Below are 22543 nucleotides of genomic sequence, written 5' to 3' on the forward strand. Positions count from 1 at the left end.
GTTATATTAAAACTAGAGGTGGTACAACAGGGTACTGGAGCCTCCATGCCCACCCTTATCACATCTTGTATCCAATCTAGAGGCGGCACAACATGTTACTAGAGCCTCCATGCCCGCCCGAGTCACATCTTACATCCAAGCTAGAGGTGGTACAACAGGGTACTAGAGCCTCCATGCCCGCCCGAGTCACATCTTACATCCAAGCTAGAGGTGGTACAACAGGGTACTAGTGCCTCCATGCCCGCCCGTTTCACATCTTGTACCCAAGCTAGAGGCGATACAACAGGGTACTAGAGCCTCCATGCCTGTCAGTATCACATCTTGTATCCAAGCTACAGGGAGTGCTATAGGGTACTAGAGCCTCCATGTCTGCCCGTATCACATCTTACATCCAAGCTAGAGGCGGTGCAAAAGGGTACTAGAGCCTCCATGCCGCCCGTATCACTTCTTGTATCCAAGCTAGAGGTTTTACAACAGGGTACTAGAGCCTCCATGCCCGCCTGTATCATATCTTGTATCCAAGCTAAAGGCAGTACAATAAGGTACTGGAGCCTCCATGCCTGCCCGTATCACATCTTGTATCCAAGCTGGAGGCGGTACAACAGGGATTATCGCCATGGAGAACACAGTGAATCACCCGTGGACAGGAGAGCTTACTTATATCAACGTTACAATCACTCATAGGAAGTTTTATTTGATTCCAACAAGTTCTTCTAGAGGAGGGATATTTATTTGTGTCTTGTTGATAATCCGTGTACGTATTTATACTGCCCTGTTGGAAAAGGAGCATGCCTAATAAATAACCACTTTTAGGGCCTTGGGCCTCCTGCACACGGGCAGGTCGGACCCTTAATGCGGGATTCCCGCAGCGGAGTTTGACCGGGTGCCTGGCCGGTGACCCCAGCTTACCTGTCCGGCGGCTTCTGCACACGCTGAGGATGTGCCGTCCGGCACTCCGTCGCCGCGCATGCGCAGTAGTTACCGGCGCTGGGGGGGGTGATGCGTATTCCCTGATACTTTTGCAGTGCTCACAGCGGAAGGGCTGCGGGACGGATGGCTTTCATTGACTTCAATGGAAACCAGCCATGCATAACCCGTTCAAAATTGCAGCTTGCTGCGATTTATTCTCTGCGAGTGGAAAATCTCAATCTGTTTCCGCTCATGGAGATGAAATGGCGTTTTGCCATTGAATACTATGGGCCGTATTTGCTGCGGAGTCCGGAGGCGGACACCACAATGTCAATACGCCTGCGTGCAGGAGGCCTAAGGTAGCAGCATGATTCATCTCATCACTCCACAACTCTCATCATTCTCTGAGATGTAACTGCATGCCGAGTGTTACAGCACAACGACTCCTAGATGCTGAATGCTCATTGCATGGCGGCTGCAGAACATCTTTGTGGTGTGTTTGATTTTGTGCACGTAGATGTGAATCCCCTCTGCTGCTGTTTTATGGCATGGGATTTATTATTGAATGGCGGGATCTCCGGTGAATAGGATGCACGGCTGACTGCTCTCGCCACTTATTTCATCACAATGGCGTCTGGACATGACGAGTGTGAGCGGTCCTGGCTGAGGTTTCCCATATTATTTACACTCTTGATACTATATATTGAGAGCCTATATCTTTCCGGGTCCCCTCTTGGCCCAGTCCCAGGTCTCAGTGGGGTCTTCTAGTGAGGATACTAGGATGTGATGTCAGCTCACTCGTGTCCCGAGGAATCCTGGAGCTTTGGATTTCTAGGACTGTTGGGAAGTTCTTTGCGGGTTTGGACTCTTCTTTCTTTCTTATTACACTCCCTTTGGTATTTGCCAGGACTTTCATGTAGTGAATGCGAGCTGTTGGAGCAGGATCACAGCTCCCCGGGAAGCACGGCTGATATTTCCAGACATGAATGTGTTCATTATCGCCCTGTACAATAATGGCCGGTCAGTAAGACAGATGAGGGATTCCTGCTCTACATCAGAGCGGACAGCTGGCAGGACCCCCTCCTTCAGGCTGATGCCCTGTACGTCTCGGGAGCTGGCAGGTACTGCAGCGCTCGGGGTGTGCAGACTCCTGCTGCGGTGTAGGACTTCTTGCTGCTGCCACCTAACATTGCCGGCTGTTTTCTTCCTACAACTATGAAAGTTCATAATTCTGAGACACTAAAGATGTGAAATTGCCCCCTTTGGTCTACAATGTTAACCCTTCACATCTCGTAAGGGGTCAGTATGGTCACCATGAACTAAGAAGGTTACTGTATTGCGGTAAGGACAATTAGCCGGTGATGAGTATACCCTACATGTTCCAAAGTTAGGGCTCCTGCGCACTAGCATTCATGATATCGCCGCGTCAAAATCGTGACTTTTTTTTCCCCGGGATTGTTGAACGTCAGCGCTGCTTTTTCTCACAAAAACATCGCTGCCACCTGCGGTTTTCTCGTGTTTTTTTTTCTAGTGCTATTCTGTGCGCCATTTTTTTTTTTTTTTAAGCTCAAAGTTGAATAGGACTTTCTAATGTTAAAAACGCATCACACAAAAATCGCAAGTTTGTGCTTTACAAAGGAGGCTCTATAGGGAAACATCGGTGATAAACGCAGAAAGATAGAAGAAAAAAACAAAACGCAGCATGTCCTATTTAATTTTTTTTCCCTCTCGCAACCTTGCATGAGTAAAAACACTGCAAATGTGAAGGAAACCATTGAAAAGCATTGGTTTCATAATTCTGCGTTTTCACTCACTCTCGCGTCACATGAAAATCGTGCTATTTTTATTGCCACTGCGAAGGCGTCCTTAAGGTTAGCTTCTTGAATTAGTTTTACTTTAGACAGTGCAAGTTTACTGCATTCAAGGCTGTCTTTTTACACGCACATACTTTCACCCCCCCCCCCCCCCCAAAAAAAAAACTTTTCGGAAATGGGTTGTGCTAGAATTACAAGTTAAAAAATAACTTGCTGATCAGCGGGGATCTCGCCACTAAGACCCCTGCCAGTCTCGAACGGGGGATCCCTGGCACCCCTCTTCATTACCGCGGGCTTACTGCACCGCCTTCCTGCAGGCAGGAGGAGACTGAATGCAGCACTGGTCGCATGAAGTTTTACTAGCATTGCAGAGATGGATGAGCGGCAGGCACTTGAGTATTTCTGCCAGCCACATTGTGATAAATGGAACACCGATCGCACGTGCTCGGCCAACGCTGCATTCATTTTGGTGTCCCTGTAGTGGGAGAAGTGACAAGCAGAGGGGGACACAGAACCCTCTTTCTCGAGAATGCTGGGGGTCTCGGCTGTGAGACCCGAACCGGCTAGCAAGTTATCCCCCGTCCTTTTGATAGGTGATATCTTGTAATCTTGGTACAGCCCCTTTTAAACCAAACATAAGACTTAAAACCGTACCGTATAAAGAGCGTAGATGCAGAAGAGCCCACTTCAAATAGCTGCACCCAATATTTTGCCAGCTGACCATGCCTTTGTTATTGGGTCAGTATGAAGCCAGCCCTTACGAGGACCAGCTACAAAGTCCTGTCCTGCCCCACTGACACTTGGCTAGCAGCACGACCATGCAGGAGCCCTCCTGAAGCCTAGCAGGAGCCCTGCCATTCATGGGTGAAGTGCCACGAGTCAGCTTCATAACTTAAACAATTTGACCATTAAATCATACAAGATCAAAAGCCGAAATCATCCTGACATTGCCCTCTAACTTATTTACCAGGGAGGGAGAGTGGGTGATTCCAGGGCAGTGTCCCGGGCGCTGCGGCCGGACGGTGGAGTTGTGACCCGGGCTTCAGGATTTTGCATTGATCCCAGTTCTTTATAATCATTCTAATAATGGCCTCGAGGTCTAAAGAAAAAGTAATGCTGAATGGAGCGGCGTCCCACTTGTTACCTACCTGTTTATTGTTGCCGTCAATGGGTGTTATTCAACAGATGGCGGTTCTGCACAGCACAATTAGCCTGGCGCTCGGCTGCACAGGAATGCGTTCTGGACGTGAACATTGAGTAACGAGCCTTTTCTACAGCGGCATGAGGGTAACTAGCTGATTACTAGCAGGAATATTGCTGCTTTCCTTGTGGGGGCTGCTACCAGAAAGTCATTGCTGTGCTGTTCATCGAAACCTTTCAAGGTCAAAGATTTAGTTTTTCGCTCTTTTTGTCATCTCTGCCTTCCAACCAAGAGCCATAACTGTTTTTTCCCATTGACAGCCATATGAGGGCTTGTTTTTTGTGGGGCAAGTTGTATTTTTTAATGCCATTCGATGTACTGAAAAATTCAATAAAAATATATTAAATTTTATAAAATAAAAATAAGAAAAAACCCTCAAAATTCCTATGGTTGTGTAAAGAAAAAAAAAATCTGTGAACTTGCATGCCATTCTATTTGTGCACAAGTGCAATGTGGTGTTTTTTGTGTGTGGGGTTTTTTTTTTTTTCATTTTAAGTATTAGAACAACTTGGTTTATGAGTGCAATATGGGTTTATTGCCCTCACCTGTGGAAATACATCCCCAGTGGGTTAAAATGGGGGGAGAAAGAGCAATAGCTACTAAAAAAAAGTTTGAAAAATGTCTTTTTTTTAAATTATTTTTTTTGTTTTGTTGCCATATTCTGACAGGGATAACTTAGTTATTCAGTTGATGGGGCCGTCACTGAGGTGTTAGTTATTTCAGTGATGGCCGTGTGAGGGCTTGTTAGTCACAAAGTAAGTATAATTTGTATTGGCAGCCTTTTCATAGATCCATCCTTGAAAGGCGCAGTAATACCGATTATGTTACGGTAACCCATAATGTCCCCCAACCGGCCCGGGGTGCGGGCAGCAGGGTATAGTGACACACTGATCTCAGTGGTCTCCCACTGAGGACTCATTCACACGGGTGTATTCCCCTTCGGTCCGTGAAATATGCAGCATTTTTATGGACCGAAATTGTGTGTATTCCTTGCAAATAGTGTGTGTTTTTTTGCACATGTATTTATTGTGTTTTTCACATGCGCAAACTGCAAGAAGGCCCCATTGATTTAATACATAAATACGAAGGGAATACACATGTAACCTACGTATTTATTTGATCTCACTGAATTGAATGGGACATTTCGGTCTGTAATCTAGACGAAAATGGGAAATGTTGCTTTTTTTCTTTTTTTTTGCATGTTAATACATCTGTGAGAAATGCATGTCTGAATGATGATGATTACCCATTCAGTCATTGACTACTCTGAGTCACGCTAAGGATCAATTGCGATTTTTCCACTTGCAGGTGAAATAAATCGCAGCATGCTCAAGTCAATGGAAGCCGTCCGAACTGCGGCCCTTCCGCAATGTGCAGCATTATCTGTACTACGCATGTGTGCCGTCCAGCATATCCGCAGTACAGAAATGAATAATCTGGACAAGTACGCGGGGGGCACTCGCCGGGCAACAGGTGGGGTCTGCTACAGGATCCCAGGCGGCTTTATATACACTGCATAGCTTTTACTGGCAGCGACCTCCTAGTATAAATACCGGTAAGATCAGTAGTTTACCGGCCTGTTGACAACCCTAGTGAAAGGGTTAAACTGTGTGACCCGAGTCTTGTCTCTGGACCCCATACACTCACAGCTTAGCAGATTGATATCGTCCTTTCAGAATGTGTCCCCAACTCAGAGGACGTTTTCTGCACAACCAGGAAAGGATTCAAAAAGCAAGAGTTGCAAATCTTCCCTTTTCTACCTTTTTCTCTGGAGCTTCCATTTCCTTTTGGCTTACAGATCACTGAAGCAAAATACCTGTCAGAATCTGGACCTGTGAAAGTGCCTGACTCTGTATGTATGGACTCGGCACGGTGCCTCTTCTTCTGTCCTGCATTTGTCCTATGGTTAGCCCTGTGATTTTGCAGAAGCTTCCACCACCGGGGGTTTGATAAGATGCAACAGGTTGAGAGGAAAGGGCAAGAGCGGCCGCTTTGGCAACATCCTTGGCCCCTTGTTCAGATTTTGCGGTGGTATGCAGACATTGTTTAGAATGAATGACATACTTTCCTATGATCCAACAACTAACCTGTTTCTTGCTTTTACCTGCAGGGTGCGCAGTGATGGCAGTGGACTTATATTCCGTCAATTTAAATCCAGTCGTCCAAGAATATCAGAGTAAGAATCCAACTCCTGATCCAGTGCAAAGCTCCTTACAAAGCTCCCAGCACTGTCCCCATAGATTAGTCTGCATACAGCTCTGTTCACGCTGGAGCTATGTCTCCGTACTGGTCTGCCCTAGCGTTAGATCCCTCTCGTCTAGGTGTGCACTCGCTGGAGCGTGGCCTGCTCATTGGTCATTTCAGTAGTCATCTGTCCTTTGATTTCCTCCCAGGGAGTTAATGGAATGTCTATAGAAGTACTGTAAAACTAATAGAAGCCACTCCTCATGAAGGGCTTTGGGGGTTTGCTGCATATGATGATCTGTTCCCAAATGTCCATCTTTCCCCAGGGGTGGAGCTGTCATGTGTGATCAGACACACAAACACGAATAATCCACGCATCGAGTGGAAGAAGATCAGGAATGGTGACACCTCCTACGTCTATTTTGAAACTCTGATTCTAGGTTTGTGTCTGTACAGCTCATCCGTTTTCCACATTTCTGTCTCTGAGGGTCTTTTCCATTTTTACGAAATCCTTGATTGTAATGGTGGATTCAGACATGGTGTAATTTTATTTCACAAGAACGTTCATCACACAATTTGCATGCCGTACGTGCTGATGTGGATTTGTGGCAGATGTGCGGAGGGTTTCACAGTTTGCAATTCAAAGGGTGAAATTTACAAAAATTCTGTGGAACGTCTGCATCAAATGTAAGGCATGCAATCCAACCTATGGGTGCGCTCACACTTAGCTGATTTGCTGTGGATTTTCCACAGCTGAATGAATCTGCAGTAAATCCACAATATTTGGTGCGGATCTGCAGCTTTATTTAAATTCAATTGAAGAGATGAAATCCACAACAAATTTCACATGTAATGTGGTTATCCAGGAAGCGCCTATTGGGATACAGCAGAGTCGGAGTGGAAGCGCTGCTCCAACCCCTGTGTAGTGGTCGATGCTTGTAACTGCAAGCGCAGCTCTCATTGAAATCAATGACATATGCCACTGTACAGGGCTCAGAGCAGCACTTCCGCTCCAAACCTGGTGTATCCCAATGGGGGCTTCCTCGATGACCCCTTTTAATGATGTGGATTTGCTGCAGATTTTTTTTCAGCTGTGTGCGAATGCACTCTTAAAGGCCCACTGTCAATGTGGACAGCACTAGAAGGCGATGGCGCTGTCCACATGGCAGCAGCCCAGGTTGGTACAGCTCCCAGTGAATTCAGTGGAAGCTGTGCCTGCATTATGAAACCAGGCTGCTGCGATGTTGACAGCACTGTCTGCACTGACAGCAGGCTGGGTGGTCAGCTGATCAGCAGGCATCTTGAGCAACAGCTCGTCGCCACCCAACTATTTGTGATCTATTTTGAAGATGGGTTATCAATAATTAATACAATGGCTTTAGCACGGCAAGAACATGGGTTTTCCCATAAACACTTGCAGCATTAACATGCTAACATTTTTCTTTTTATTAGGAGACTTGAAGAATCGGGCTGAGATCAAGGGTGGAAGTTCCCTGGTTATTCACAATACCAGCCGGACAGACAATGGCCGGTATCGCTGTGAGGTTGCTGCACCTGAAGATCCAAAGAGGTTTGCAGAAATCACAGTCAACCTAACAGTGACAGGTAAAGACCCCTATACATGACAGCCTAGACCTAATTCTGTCCTAAAATGTGGTTCTTGTGTGGCAGTCAGATGATCTGGCTGTATGAAACCTGCGTTAGGCTACATTCACACGTAGCCGAAATGCTGTGGATTTTTTTGTTCCCATTTGTGGTTGGAAAATTCCCAGCAGATTACATCTCAATGCATTACATACTTACGCTTTGGCAAAGTATGCGTAAATTGAGGTAGTGCAGATTTAATCTGTCCCGTGTGGACTTACCCTTTGGGTACATTCACATATGGCGGATTTGCTGTGGATTTTCTACAGCAAAAAAACCTCACAGCATATCCACAGCAACATCTATTGTCAAAATCCGCACTGTACAGATTTTTATCCCCAGGATAGGTCATCAGTAATTAATTGGCTGTTGTCCACCGCTCAGTACCCCAGTTGATCAGGTGCCTGCTGTCAGAGCCACAATACACAGGGGTCGGAGCGAAAGCTGTTAGCTCCGACTCCTTATTAGTTGCTGATGCTCGTAATTGCTGGCACAGCTGTCATTGATTTTATTGAGAGATGAGCCTGCAATTACCATCGTTGGCCACTACACAGAGGTCGGAGCTAACTGCTTCTGTTCCGGACACCTGTATATTGTGGCTTGACAGCGGGCACATGATCAGCTTATCGGCTGGGGTCCTGAGCGGTGGACCCCAGCCGATCAACTATTCATCACCTATACTGAGGATAGGTCATCAATAGTATTTGTCTAGAAAACCCCTTTAATGACTACTCTTGGATCATTCTTATGGCGCAGTTAAGAGAATAAAGGCTAAAATTTACATTGTGGTATCCTATTAAAGTGCAAAGTCTTATCTTTCATACACCACCAGTATTCTAGGTCAGGTCCCATATTCGAGAAGTAACACTCATTTGAAGATAGTTACATGAAAAGTTTTACTACTTTGTTCTGTGTGTTGGTATAAGGGAGGGGGCAGAGCTGCAAGTGACATCAAGAAGGAAGATCGCAGCCTGTTGCTTTATAGACAGCGCAGCTCGTGTGTGTGCTTTATGGACGCCGCAATGAATGCAAAAACATTGAGCTGTAATGTATTAGTACTAGTCTTCAGGAGATAAGTACAGCTTCTCACCTAGGGACCAGGTATTGGCAGGGAAGCTGCGTGTATAGTGTTACCCTCTTGCCTTACCTAGCTTTCCAGCAGTACTATAGAGCCGTGACTGAATGTTGATCAGAAGAAAAATGTCATAAAAGCCAGATTTAATGTCATTTTCTACTGATGCATTTTGCATTACTACAGGGAGAGGGTGGTACTAGACACTCCATATTTGGTATCTTGGAAGCTCTCCAGCTTAGTGTGTGAGCGCTGACGGGACATTTGTTAGTCCTGCTATAGTTTATGCATGGCTGTTTTGTCCTGCAGCTTTTACATCTGCAACATTATAATGAATTAGTGTCTTTGTTCAATTCCATAGTGAAACCTATAGTTCCCCAGTGCAGAGTGCCCAAGTCTGTGCCTGTGGGGAAATCTGCTGTTTTGCATTGCCAAGAAAGCGAAGGGTACCCCAGTTCTGTTTATCGCTGGTACCGTAACAGTGACGCACTGCCTGAAGACTCCAAAGCCAACCCGAAGTTCCTGAATTCCTCGTTCACGCTCAATATTAGTACTGGGACCTTGGTGAGTGACTACCTGCTCATGGTCTTGTGAGCCTGGGACCCATGACACACGTTGACCCTTATTTCCTCTTTTCTTCCCATCAGGCATTTGCAGCCGTGAACAAAGGGGACATGGGACCGTATTACTGTATTGCCAGCAATGCAGCGGGTTCTGCCCGGTGTGAAGCACAGCTTCTAGAAGTGTGTAGGTTCTCATTCTTATTCCTCTCGGTCTCTTCTATAAATACATTCTTTAGTTGGTAAGATTTCCTTACAACCTTTCATGCTGTGAAGTCCAGAAATACTGCAGCCCAGGGGTTATACAGGTATGGGTGCAAGCTTTCAAAAGAACGTGATCCACAGCTCTAAGGGATCCAGAAAACCAAAAGATGGAGAGAACGGCACATCTAATGTGAATGACCCCTTTATTTGACCTTTTGGAGTGTTTCAGTTCTTAAGAATGTTTTGAGAAAGTTTCTGAGGACATGAAACAATGTAAGAGGTGAAATAAAGAGGTAATTCGCATTGGATAGCGGTCCTCTCCATATTTTGGGTTTGATACAGAGTAACATGAACAGAGCTTTTCTCATGTGAGAGATTGTCCCATTAGACTGGGATTAGAGATGAGCGAGTATACTCGCTAAGGCACATTACTCGAGCGAGTAGTGCCTTAGCCGAGTATCTCCCCGCTCGTCTCTAAAGATTCGGGGGCTGGCGGTGGGTGGGGAGCGGCAGGAAAGAGCGGGGAGGAACGAAGGGGAGATCTCTCTCTCCCCGCTGCAACTCACCTGTCACCGGCCCCCGAATTTTTAGAGACGAGCGGGGAGATACTCGGCTAAGGCACTACTTGCTCGAGTAATGTGCCTTGGCGAGTATACTCGCTCATCTCTAACTGGGATTTTTCAACAGAGGTACATGTGAGATAACTTTGTTTTCTCCATGACTTTGATTTTGTTTCTTTTTAGGCCTTTTCACTAGAATAATAAATAGTCTTGGTAATTTAAATGTTTCCTGTCTCCTCAGATGACTTGAATATTGCAGGCATTATCGGAGGAATCCTTGTCGTGGTACTGGTGCTTGTCCTCATTACTGTCGGCATTTGCTGTGCCTATCGGAAAGGTTACTTTGCAAACAGCAGGCCCAATGGTCAAAGGTTTGAAGCAGCTTATTAACTATTTCTTGACTTAAAAAAAAATTTTAATTTTTTATTTTAAGACATGCCCTAAATGCAGAGATTAGTACCAGGCTTCCGAAAGTGAGGATCATGGAACAGTGTAGACTCTGCTGTCCAGGAGAGTATTTGTAACCAATTAACCTGCAAAGCTTGACCACAGAAGTGAGTCTACTGATGTGAAAGATTTTTTGTAAATGTTCAAGTACATTTAACTCTCTAATCTTGGGTGATGCATTTTTACACTTTTCAAGTAGCCCCCTCCAAAGAGTCATTGTGTGTTATGCACACTGAATGGCCACGTAGTTAGAGACTTCTATCTAATAGTGTGTTGTACCTCTTTTGGACTTCATAGAATGGTACAGTTGGCAGGGATCTCCAGGCTCATAGGGTCCAAGCCCCTGCTTAATGCAGGATCACTAAATCATCCCAGACAGATGTCTGTCCAGCTTATGTTTAAAGACTTCTATTGAAAGAGAACTCACCACCTCCCACGATAACCTGTTCCATTCACTGTTAGAAAGTTTTTCTTCTAATATCTAATCTGTGTCTCCTCCCTTTTAGTTTTATCCCATTGCTTCTAATATTGTGAACATGAGAATAGGGCTGATCCCTCTGCACTGTGACAGCCCTTCAGATATTTGTAGACATCTATTAAGGCTCCTCTTAGCCTTCTTTTTTGCAAGCTAAACATTCCCAGATTCCTTAACCGTTCCTCATAGGACATAATTTGCAGACCCAGCAACATCCCGGTAGCCCTTCTCTGAACTAATTTGTCGATGTCCTTTTTTTTTTTTTTTTTTTTAAATTGAGGTGCCCGAAACTGGACACAGTATTCCAGATGAGGTCTGACTGAGGAAGAGTAGAGGGAGATAATTACCTCACGTGATCCAGACTCAATGCTTCTCTTAATATATCCCAGAATTATGTTTGCTTTTTTGCTGCTGCATCACATTGTTGACTCATGTTTAGTTTTTGATCTACTAGTATACCCAAGTCTTTTTCACATGTGCTGCTGCCTAGCCCAATTCCTCCCATTCTTTGTGTGGTTGTTTTTTTTTTTTTTTTTTTTTTTTCATTTTTCTTGCCCAGATGTAGGACTTTGCATTACTCACTGTTAAGTACCATTCTGTTAGTTGAAGCTCACTGTTCATGCTTCTCTGGATCTTTTTGAAACATTTCTTCTCTAGTGTTCGCTATCCGTCCCAGCTTTGTATCATCAGCAAATTTGATCAGTTTCCCCTCAATTCCCTCATCTAGATCATTTACAATAATGTGTGAACAACACTGGGCCTAGGACAGAGCCTTGTGATACCCCACTTGAGACATTCTTCCAGTTAAATGTGCAGCCATTTATGACCACTCTTTGAGTACAATCACTCAACCAGTTGTGAATCCACCTAACAGTTGGTTTGTCAATCCCATATTTAGTCATTTTTTTCAATAAGTATAGTATGAGATACTTTGCCAAATGCTTTATTAAAGTCAAGATATACTATATCCACTGCATTTTCCTGATCAACCCAGTAGTGATTCTGTCATAGAAAGAAATTAGATTTGTCTGGCATGACTTGTTTGTTACAAACCCATGCTGGCTCTGGTTAATTACTCCATTCTCATCCAAGTACTTTGTATACATGCTGTTCAATAATTTGTTCAAAGATCTTTCCTGGTATAGAAGTCAGGCTCACAGGCCTGTAGTTTCCTGGGTCCACCTTATTCCTTTTTTTAAGATGGGGACAACATTTGCTCTTCAATCTTCTGGGACTTCCCCTGATTTCCAGGAATTTTCAAAGATTACAGCAAGTGGTTCAGCAATTGCCTCTGCTGCTTCCTTCAGTATCCTAGGATGTAGTTCATCTGGATCTGGAAAAAATTAATTTAAGTTATCTAAGCGTTCCCTCGTCATCTTTCTGCTTATACATTGCCTGCATTATTTTATTTCTTCAATGGCACAGGGAAGATCAGTTAATGTTATATTTACTTTCTGAAAGAAAACTGATACAAAATAGAAATTTAAAAGATCGTCCTTCTTAACATCATTCTTAATCAATTCACCACTTTTATTCTGGAGGCAGTTTTTGAAAACACAACTCGTGGGATGGCGCATCAGTCCTTGAAGTATAGATCCCGAAAAAAAAAACAAGATGGTCACGCCACATTCGTGGCATTGACCTATCAGAGCAGGATTTAGTGTCTTCGACTTCCAATATACTGTGTGCATCAGATAGTCAGAGAAACTGGCCGGCCATCTTGGTCTGTCCAGGACCGGAAGGTCACTTTAGGATTGCAACTTTTGTAAAATCTTTTCTTATACGAATATGAAGTTTTATATCATGTCTTTTACACCAGTCACCTCCAGAGCTGTAGTCCTCATTTCCCTGTTTTCCTGATGGCTGTGTTGGAGATGTAAATCATGTGTTGTAGCATAGCAAGATATAAGGGGGAAAAAACTGGTTATGAAAAAGTAATTAATTGCACAAAGAACAGCTAAGCTCATAAAAGTGTGCTGTAACTCCTGATGAGAGCAAACTAGGCCACACGTGCGTACGGTCGTTGAAATTATGTGCGAATGTGACCTGAAGAACAAGAAAACTAATATGAGCAAGTTCAGAATATTCTCCAGAATTAGACCACAATGTGAAAATGTTGGGTCACCTGCATATCCCTGCTGCTTTGTGCTATTCCAGTAGGGGGGAAGATTCACCCATCACTGCCGCATTTAGTTGTTTGAGTGTTAAGTAAAAGGCCCTTTTACACAGCAAGATAAATTGGAACGAGCATGCAACCAGCGGTGAAGTAGTCATCATAAACTATTTGCTTGGCATGTGTTTACACTGAATAATTGGGTAGTTTAGATTGTTCATTGGGTCAGAAGCAATGTCGTGTCTCTTTAAGGAGAGCACCTAAAAAGTGTGTAGGGACACCTAGGGGGTGAGTGGATCAAGGGATGGTATAGTTTCTCCCCAAGGAGAGCAACCAGAAGGGGTGTGGGGACACCTAAAAGCTAAGTAAGAAGACTTATAAGACAATGCTCCTCCTGGAAAATTTATGCAAATCAGAAAGATGGGAAAAATACCTCTACAGCGCCATCTATTGGATTGCAACATTCCTTTAATTCAAAGTGACCTCCTACAAAAAAAAGTCTACAATGATTGGGGTTTTTAAAACAAGCATGGTTTTTGGCTTGGTTTAAAAAATCCCGATCATTATAGACTTTTTTTTTTTTTTTTTTATAAGGTCACTTTGAATTAAAGGAATAGTGCCATCCAATAGATGGCGCTGTAGTTTTCCATCTTTCTGATTTGCAGATCGTTCATTGCAACATACCTGCCTCTAGTCGGTCCTTCTGCTGTCTTTTCAGTAAATCGTTGCAACACTGGTTTGCACCAATAATGATTTTTTTTTTTTAAGGCCCACAAGTAAGACCCAATCAGTGATATTCTAACAATTTATTGCTGATCCTCTGTTGCTGCACACATTTTACACCTAACAGTTGTGCAAACCACTTGATCTAACGATGATCTTCACAATAACAGAGCTGTGTAAAGGGGCCCTAACTGTCTTGAAGTTGTAGCCTGCCCTTTGTGTCTTGGCCTGTATTGAAGCAGCATAGATGCACATACAGTATATGATTTTAAAAGCTTTGAATTTATAGTATGTGTGGGGGTTTTATTACTGACCCTTTTTCTTTTCATCCCTTAGTTACAAGAACCATTCAAAATCAGATGGTGTAAACTACCTACGGACAAGTGATGAGGTGACTACATACAACTTACTGCAAAGCCGTTCTGTGCATATATTTTTTTAGCAAATTTCTACCTTTTTTATCACTGTGTATTTTCTAGGTCCAACAATGTGTACTGATTTGTCTCCTAATACCGGGTATAGTCAAAAAGACTGTGTCCTTTATTGAAATAATAGTAGCACACTTAAATAGGAAGTTGTGGATTCGCTACACGATGCCTCTGGGAGTCCCGGAACATGGACTTCAGTTTTGTGTTGTGACCCCTGTAAGAGACAGGAACACCCAGTTGCAGAGTTGAAGAATAGCATGTGAAGCAGAAATCCATTTCCTCAATTCTTTAAGTCCTTTGGAATCGCTACTATGACTGAAGTAAGGAAAGCGGGCTCAAAGTGGCTTATTTCTGCAACAATACATGCATGAAGGGTTTGACAGTGCAATCTGGGGTTGATGCTATCCTTGCGAGACCGTGTTAGTGAACGGCGCAGCTCTTAATTCAGTGCAGATGCAATGAAAACTACTAGTAGGAACATGACCCAATCAGAAGACACTGCAAATTTCAGCATGAGCATGTGGGTTGGAATTTAGCGCAATCCCTTCTTTGGACCTGTGTTCATTCTAAGGTATCTCAACTTGGATCTGTAGCTGAATCTGCAGACTGCGGTGGATGACTTCCTGAATGATCTGCCCCTATTGTAGCAGAAAGCGGAAACTTTGAGTACGCTTTACTTGTGTCATAACAGCGATCCCACTGGACTTTAGGAGATGGGGTCACATGACGTCTGGTACTCCAGAAAGGATAAGTTAGTATGTGGCTCTGTCTACTGTAGTTTATGGGAGTTATGAAATGCTAGGCTATTACCACAACCTCTATAATTTACAATAGATAGAGCCACATCCATATGTGAGAGTGTTGATTGGAGGAGAAGGGGGCCCATTGTTCTGACTGATTCGAGTCTTGGAAGTGGGACCTGAACCTATTGGACATTATACTTTGAATATACCAGAAATGTCTCAGATGGGAATACCCCTGTAGGTTTTATTGAGTGCTCCTATATGACTGTCGCCTTCTGGTCACAGCAGGTTGTGCACCAGTGGTATGCAGCAGACTAGCTCCCTCTAGTGGTGTCTTCAGATGCTCCCTCTAGTGGTGGTGCAGCATGTTATCTTTTAACGGTGTTTTTACAAGGGATTTGGAGCTCTATTTACAGTACAAGCCGACTGGATGAGAGTTAAAAATCATGCCCACAGGCAGCAGACAAATTCTGTGTGGAATTCGCAGTATATTTGTAATACACTGTGGGTTTTGACTGTGGATTTGAACTTTTGAAATACAGAGATTAAAATCTGCAGCAAATCCATACCATTACGGTGCGGATTTGTTCCCTGCGACTTTGCTGCGTATTCACTGCCAATTTTTCCACTGTGGAAAATAAGCGGCTAATATGTCCTTTTGTGAAGGCACCCTTAAGCTTAAAATAAGTGGCTTTAAAAAGTGTACATCAACTTTAAGCAGACAGCTGTGACCATTCAAGTAAGGGCTTTTCCTCCCTGGAAATTACTATCTTGACATGTTAAAGGGGTTCGGACATGAAAAAGAAAAAAAAATTTACTCACCTTGCCTGGCCAGGACCGATCGCCAGGCATGTCCCCTCCATCCGGCATCATCTTCTGTGGCTTCTAGAAGCAGAGCAGGAGTGATCAAAATGACTGCTTCCTGCTCTGCTCTGTCCGTCAGCCACTTCCGAGGTAAATGGACGGGCCCCCCACAGCAAGCATGTCACAAGCAGTGCATGTTGTGGGCGGCCCGACCGTCCTGGCTGAACTCCGAGATTCTGTGCGTACGCAGTGGAGACGTAGCCCGTCCTGACTCCTGCCAGAGGGCACCTCTCCACTGCGCATGCGCGCAATACCGGAGGGGGGCGGACAGTCCTTGGCTCGTCGAAGGAAGAAGACTGCCTGCTGGGAGATGACCCCCTGATGACAACAACAGAACACAAGGTAAGTATTATGTTTTTATGCTTTAACAGCCACAAATCGTGGGTTCCCTGTGTCCATTAGGCAGACCAGGGAACAATGGCTGTTAAAGCATAAAAACATTATTCGTGTCAGAATCCCTTTAACAGCATATGATCTTTAAAGGGATTCTGTCACCAGGTACATACTGCCTAAGCCATAGTCGGCATGAACCCAGGACAAGTAAACTCATTACCCCCGTGTATGTTTTATTACTGAACACTGTAGCACTTCAGAATAAACACACTTTGAAGTTTGACTGTGAGCTGAGCTCTGAGTCAGAGGCGGACCGCGCTGGCTTCTCCCTACTCGCAGCATGCACACTGACAGCTCTGTCCCTAGACACCAAAGTGGAGAGAGCTGTCGCTCTGCATGATGCAGGCGCTGGGAGAGGTTGGCACAACCCGCTTCTGTAACTCTGAGTTCGCAGTCATACTTCAAAGTCTGTTTATTTTGAAACCCTGCAGAGTTTCAGTGTAAAATATACACAGAGGTAATGAGCAGATTTATGCCGGGTTACATGGGCAGCATGAACCTGGGGACAGAATGCTTTTACACGTTACATCCAGTCAAATTGGAGCCTGTCTCATGAAGTGATTGTCACCCATAAATGTGCCCATTAAAGACCGTTTCATGAAAGCAGGATATATAAGGAGTAAATCTATTGCAATGTTGAAATGACTGAAGTCTGAGGGAAGATTTGTATTACCGTATATACTCAAGTATTAGACGACCTGAGTATAAGCCGAGTCAATAAGTTTTACCACAAAAAACTGGGAAAACGTATTGACGCGAGTATAAGCCAAACCATACTCGGGTATATACTGAGTAAAAAAAACCAAAAGCTCCATACTCCCCTCCCAGCCGGCGTCTGCGGCAACCTGCCTGAATTCTCCCAGCTGTCATCCCCACCGTCCTCTCTGCTCGGCTCTGTCAGCGCTGTGATTGGATTGAACGCCAGCCAATCACAGCCGGCACTCAATCCAATCACAGCGCTTACACAGCGCTGACGGCGGGGGATTTGAAAGCCGAGCAGGGAGATGACAGCGGGGAGAATTCTAAAGCAGCTTGCGATTAGCTGTGAATGATCGAGCGCTGTCTGTAATTGGCTGGCGCTCGATCCAATCACAGCGTTGACGCCAGGGGATGACAGAGGGGACGGCGGGGAATGACAGCGGGGAGATTTCCAGCAGTTTGCCACATCGCCGCTGGGAACACAGGAATTCACGCAGCCTGCCGCACCACCGCCAGGGAGGTGAGTATGTTTTTTTTTTTTTAACCCTTCCCTGACTCGAGTATAAGCCGAGGGGGGCTTTTTCAGCACAAAAAAATGTGCTGAAAAACTAGGCTTATACTTGAGTGTATATGATACTTGTATTTGTGAGTAGAGTTAATGATCTGTCTTATTTTATCTCTTCTTCGTCCACAGGGAGATTTCAGACACAAGTCGTCATTTGTTATTTGAACATATCTATATTTAAGAGTCTTTGGGGAAAGGCACTGAAACATTGCACTGCAAAGGGTGAAGACCACACATCACTTATATGTACCCTTTCAACTTTGCCAAAGTATAACCTGTCTACCCTCAGCTGAAAAAGTAACATCCTCGACTTCTTTAGTGCGGGAACCTTTGTGGCGGCGAGATGTAAAACATGGAGTCAGAATGTTGAACAGTTAAAGGCCCGGCATCCAAGTCACAGTATTAATACCAACACTGCCAAATATTTTAAACGTTCTATTTTTTTGAAGATTACAGAAAATCCAATGAACCGCGCTGGAGACGTTTTTATAACTTTTTTCTTTTTGTTTATCTGGGATGAACAGAGATTTCTCTGTTTTTGTTTTGTTTTTGTTTTTTAACTTTCTCTTTTGGAATCCAAAGCACAGAAGTTTCAGCACTGAACAAACCGTTTTTAATGTGTTTAATTTCACCTGTTTTGGGCAAGAAATGAAATGGAGCTTTTGCTGCTCCTCTCCAGCACAGAAAGGTGGTCGATGTATTTTGGGTTTAGGGACAATAGATGTTTGTATTTGAATGTAAATATGTTTCTAATTGGTTTACAGTTAGACGACTGCAGGTTGAGGATTAAAGGGGTATTCCAGAGACTGGGTGACCTTTTCAAAGTTTCCTTAAAGTTTCCACTTATTGCCATTATTCCAAGTGCCCATCTAAATTGTAAAACTGGGCTCCAATACGTTTTTTTGCTGACCTGTGCCACCGCTGCTTTCATGTCAGCTTCAGCTATCCACGTTACAAATTGGAAGGGCAAAAACTACATCTCCCACAATGCTCCATGGCTAGTTACTGATGACTGCATAAACTGTCGTTCTTACAGAATGTGAAGGCACTGAGCATGCCTGACCAGTAAGACAGCAGAGCCTACAGGTCGTAACCATTGGATGCAATGGAGAACTAAGCAAGGGGAGACCACAGGTAAAGCGATATCTCTGCAGCTTTGTAAAACAAGTTATAACATTATATGGAACAATGACACGTTATCGCCTTATGTAGCACAGAACTTTCACTTGGAATACCCCTTTAAGCTCGGCGCGTACTCAAGATTGTTTGTTTAGACCTGAAGTGAAGTATGGCACAGCATACTGCCCTCTAGGAGAGCTCCGCAGTGTGTCAGGCTAAACCTCCTCCTGCTACATGTTTGGCTACACGAGGTTGGCCGCAGGGTGGAATCACTATTGGTTAGGAGAACTATTTTATATACTTTTTTAGTCATGCAGTATTTGAACATAGCAGGTGTCAGTGTGGTGTGTACGCTTCGTACCCAGATCAGACAACGCCGAATAGTTGTTGTTGTGGTCGTTGGAAGGTTTGCTCATCACATCAGCATTATTGTCATTGTTCTCTGCTCACATTGTAAAAATAAGAAACTTTCTTCTGTTTATAGAAAAGCAGCTTCATCCTTCTGGTTTCAAGTCCCTGAAAACAATATTTTGCCTTTTAAAAATGCCAATGCAGCGTTAAACAATTCTTTAAAGGATTGTACAGAATTAGCCAAACATGGCTGCCTTCTTCCAAAAACGGTTCAACACCTGGCTACAGCTTGTTTATGGTATTGCAGCACACAGGCATTAGAAGAAAGCAGCCATGTCTCCTAATCTTTTTAACCCCCTTAGTACCACCAGCTGTATATTTACAGAGCTGGTTCTAGGTAGTTAACGCCACTTGTCATGGCACAGGGATTGGCGAATCGGCTCCGAACCAGAGCCATCCACAGTGGTTGTCAGCTATATATGACAGTTGTCATTCCCGCATAATAATCAGGTTCAGAGATGACTCTGGTTCTGACATTTGAACCCCTTTGATGCTGCAGTTGTTGTTGACAGCATTACCTGGAACGTTCTAAAGAGGGAAGGGGTTCAATCAGTCACTCCATCAGCGCTGCCGTGACACTAGCACCGGGATACTAATGAGTTTTCCCTGGCAGATTGAGGAAATAATGAAAGCCCCCCCCTATGTTTGCCATCTCTCTACTCCTATTAGGCCCTTCCAGAAGCTTCTAGAATTGGAGCATAATAGAATGCCTGTCAGTTTTTCACTGACAAGCATAATACACTGCAATACAGAAGTATCGCAGTACATATCGTTGATTAGGGGCTCATAGAGAAGTATGTGTATGGAGGAAAGTTAAATAAAATGTTCAAAAATATGAAAAAAATCTATTTTCTCCTGCCTACGAAATGCTTTATGTTAGAAAATAAATATATACAAAGTAGATATAACTGTTATTACTCCAACTGTAACGAACTATAATATAAAACCAACACACTTGTTTATCCTGCGTAGTGAAAGCAGTTAAATTCAATTCTAGCCAATTTTTTTTTGTTAGATCACCTTAGAAAACGTTAACTATAAAGTGATCAAAAAGTTGTTTCTACCACAAAATAGCACCGTTAACACTTCAGCTCCATCTACTATAGAAACCTACAAGAAATCCCATACAATTTTTTTTATTGCATTAACTATGCAGCGTTTCCTGTTTGTTACCTGCCCATTTACGCAAGCCCATTGATTTCAGCGGCCATTTCCATGGGTAATGATTTTTTTTCATGCAACCAAAAATCAAGTGAAAAATACACAGCAGTGAATGAACCCATTGGAAACAAGGGATTATATTTACGCCCATGAAATGCTGTGTGATTAAGTCCTTTAAATGGCTGGAAAGAAGAAGGGGCCTTCTGTCATCCATATGCCTCTGACATCACAGGATGCTGTTCGGTAGCCCGGGGCAGGGCTTAATAGGAAAATGTTAAATGCACTATATACTGTAGTGATCACAAGATGGCAAGCTCGCAATTGGGATTAAATAACAAGAGTGCAAAATAAAAATATATTTTTTTTTTAATTACAGCAAATTAAAAAATAAGTTTAAACCCTCCCTTCTCTTCTTTTTAACATAAGTGCGATCTATTAAAATAATGCTAGTTTTCTAGAGATACTACGTCTGTGCCACACCTGGATTCGGCGCATGCACAGTCTCTGAAGCATACGGCAATCTTCAGCATGATGTGTGTGTTTTCAAGGAAAGAGTCCAGAGGAATTTACAGTTGAACGGCCCATCGGACGGTTTAAGAGCAGTTTGCTTTTTGGCGCCGCACGCTGATATTACCGGGATTGGACTAACTGAGGAGGTAGTTAGATTTACCTAATAATCTTACATTTTATGGAAGGATTAGTTGGGAATGCTGAAGCGAGGTGATAGACTTCCTTCAAAAACTATAGCTCAATGAAAAAAAACAGTCCAACTATTTGTTGAAGGAAAAGAGAAAATAAAAGCTGCAGCGCTCAGAAGATAGTGAAACAAAAACCGTTTAATAAAACCGTTTATTTTATACAACTTTTGTACAATAAAAGTAAACTCTCAGTCTGGTATCGTGGTAATTGTATGGACCTGCAGAATGAAATCAATGTCATTTATATCACATAGCGAATGACGTAAAAATGAAATTCGGAAAATGAACTCATGTATGGAGTTGCTGTCTTTTTACCACCTGCATAGGAAAAACATATCTCCCCCCCCCCCAATACATAATATTTTCCTGTAATTGGTGCTATTGAAAAATGCCACAAAAAAAGAAGCCCTCGTCTGGCTACATTGAAGGAAAAATGTAAAATTTAGGGCTCTTGGAACGCAGTGAAAAAAAATTGGTCGCCTCTGTGCCCAAAAATAACTGCGCCAAAAGGGGTTAAAGAATTGTTTAATGCAAACTTTACAAGCCCTTTAAAAGTTATGGACATCTTTGACATAGAAAAGGGATTTTTACATGTGTTAGCAGGTACCTTGAATTAAAAAAGCTGCAATAAGTCTCAGGTTGTAATCGTATTTCTTTATTCAGATCAACTAATACAGTTTACAACTTACTCCAACTTTCAGACTTTTCTGACAGTTCACCACCCTGGATTTTTCGCATTGAGATGCTCCGCCCCAAAGTGGGTGAGCGGGATGGGATGGGGTGTGGGGGGTCAGTGCATCCCAAAAAGCAAACATTCCGAAATTAAGACCGGCTAGCAGCTGTGTGAGGATTGCACGTCCTTCTCAAACAGCTGCCGGGTGGGATCGGATCTATAGCAGGGGAGGAGAGCCACCCGTACTAATAGCTGATTGGTGAAGGTGGGGGGAGCAGCAGCGGTTTCCTCCAGCACTCAATAATCAGCTGTTTGCAGGGGTGTGTCTCCTCCCCTGCTATGTGGTAAGGATCACATGTCCATAGCAGCCGCCCATATGAACTGATGATTAATGAGCTAGGGGGATCTGCTTCTGCTTCCCCACTAATCAGCTGTAGGTACAGGCAGCTCTCCTCCACTCCTTATCACACAGCTGTCGGCTCCTTAGCAGGGGAGGACAGCTGCGGCTAGGTACAGCTGATTGGTGTCTAGTTGTGCTGAAATGTATACCCCATACCTCACCATAATGAGACATGCCATGCAGGACTCCTGGAAAGTTGGATGACAACTAATGGAAACCTCATTACATTGTCACTCAGCTCTTCCAGGATCCTGAATGCCAACTGCAGAGTTATGCAAGCATTTATACCACATAGGTTAAAGTCCCCCGGTGTAAACACCGAGTCATCACTGACTCCCATTCATCTTTGTACCCCCCCCCCCTTCCCCTTGCCCCCAGCAAGCTGGTTACTCATTTTAGCGATCTTGGAAGGATGGGAAGGCTGAGTCAACTTTGAGCCGGCTACCTGCACCACACGGGGATTGAACCTACAACTTTCAGGTC

The 22543-nt window shown here is 43.8% G+C and overlaps 1 protein-coding gene across 2 annotated transcripts in view; it reads left to right on the top strand.

Annotated features, from left to right (window-relative positions):
• Positions 1-21619, top strand: part of JAM3 (junctional adhesion molecule 3) — a 35671-nt gene extending 14052 nt beyond the window's left edge. The window contains exons 2-9 of one of the 2 annotated variants that reach the window (XM_066607042.1): positions 6035-6100; positions 6435-6548; positions 7561-7713; positions 9186-9388; positions 9472-9571; positions 10390-10519; positions 14243-14297; positions 17728-21619. In XM_066607042.1, coding sequence (XP_066463139.1) covers positions 6035-6100; positions 6435-6548; positions 7561-7713; positions 9186-9388; positions 9472-9571; positions 10390-10519; positions 14243-14297; positions 17728-17763 — 857 coding nt within the window. In that variant the 3' untranslated portion in view covers positions 17764-21619. Of the gene's footprint in view, positions 1-5979; positions 6101-6434; positions 6549-7560; positions 7714-9185; positions 9389-9471; positions 9572-10389; positions 10520-14242; positions 14298-17727 lie in introns of those variants that run through there. The other variant, XM_066607041.1, reaches the window with a different exon arrangement.
• Positions 21620-22543: the final 924 nt, after the last annotated feature.

The sequence above is a fragment of the Eleutherodactylus coqui genome, chromosome 6 (genome assembly GCF_035609145.1).
Source record: "Eleutherodactylus coqui strain aEleCoq1 chromosome 6, aEleCoq1.hap1, whole genome shotgun sequence".
NCBI classification, from domain to species: Eukaryota; Metazoa; Chordata; class Amphibia; order Anura; family Eleutherodactylidae; genus Eleutherodactylus; species Eleutherodactylus coqui.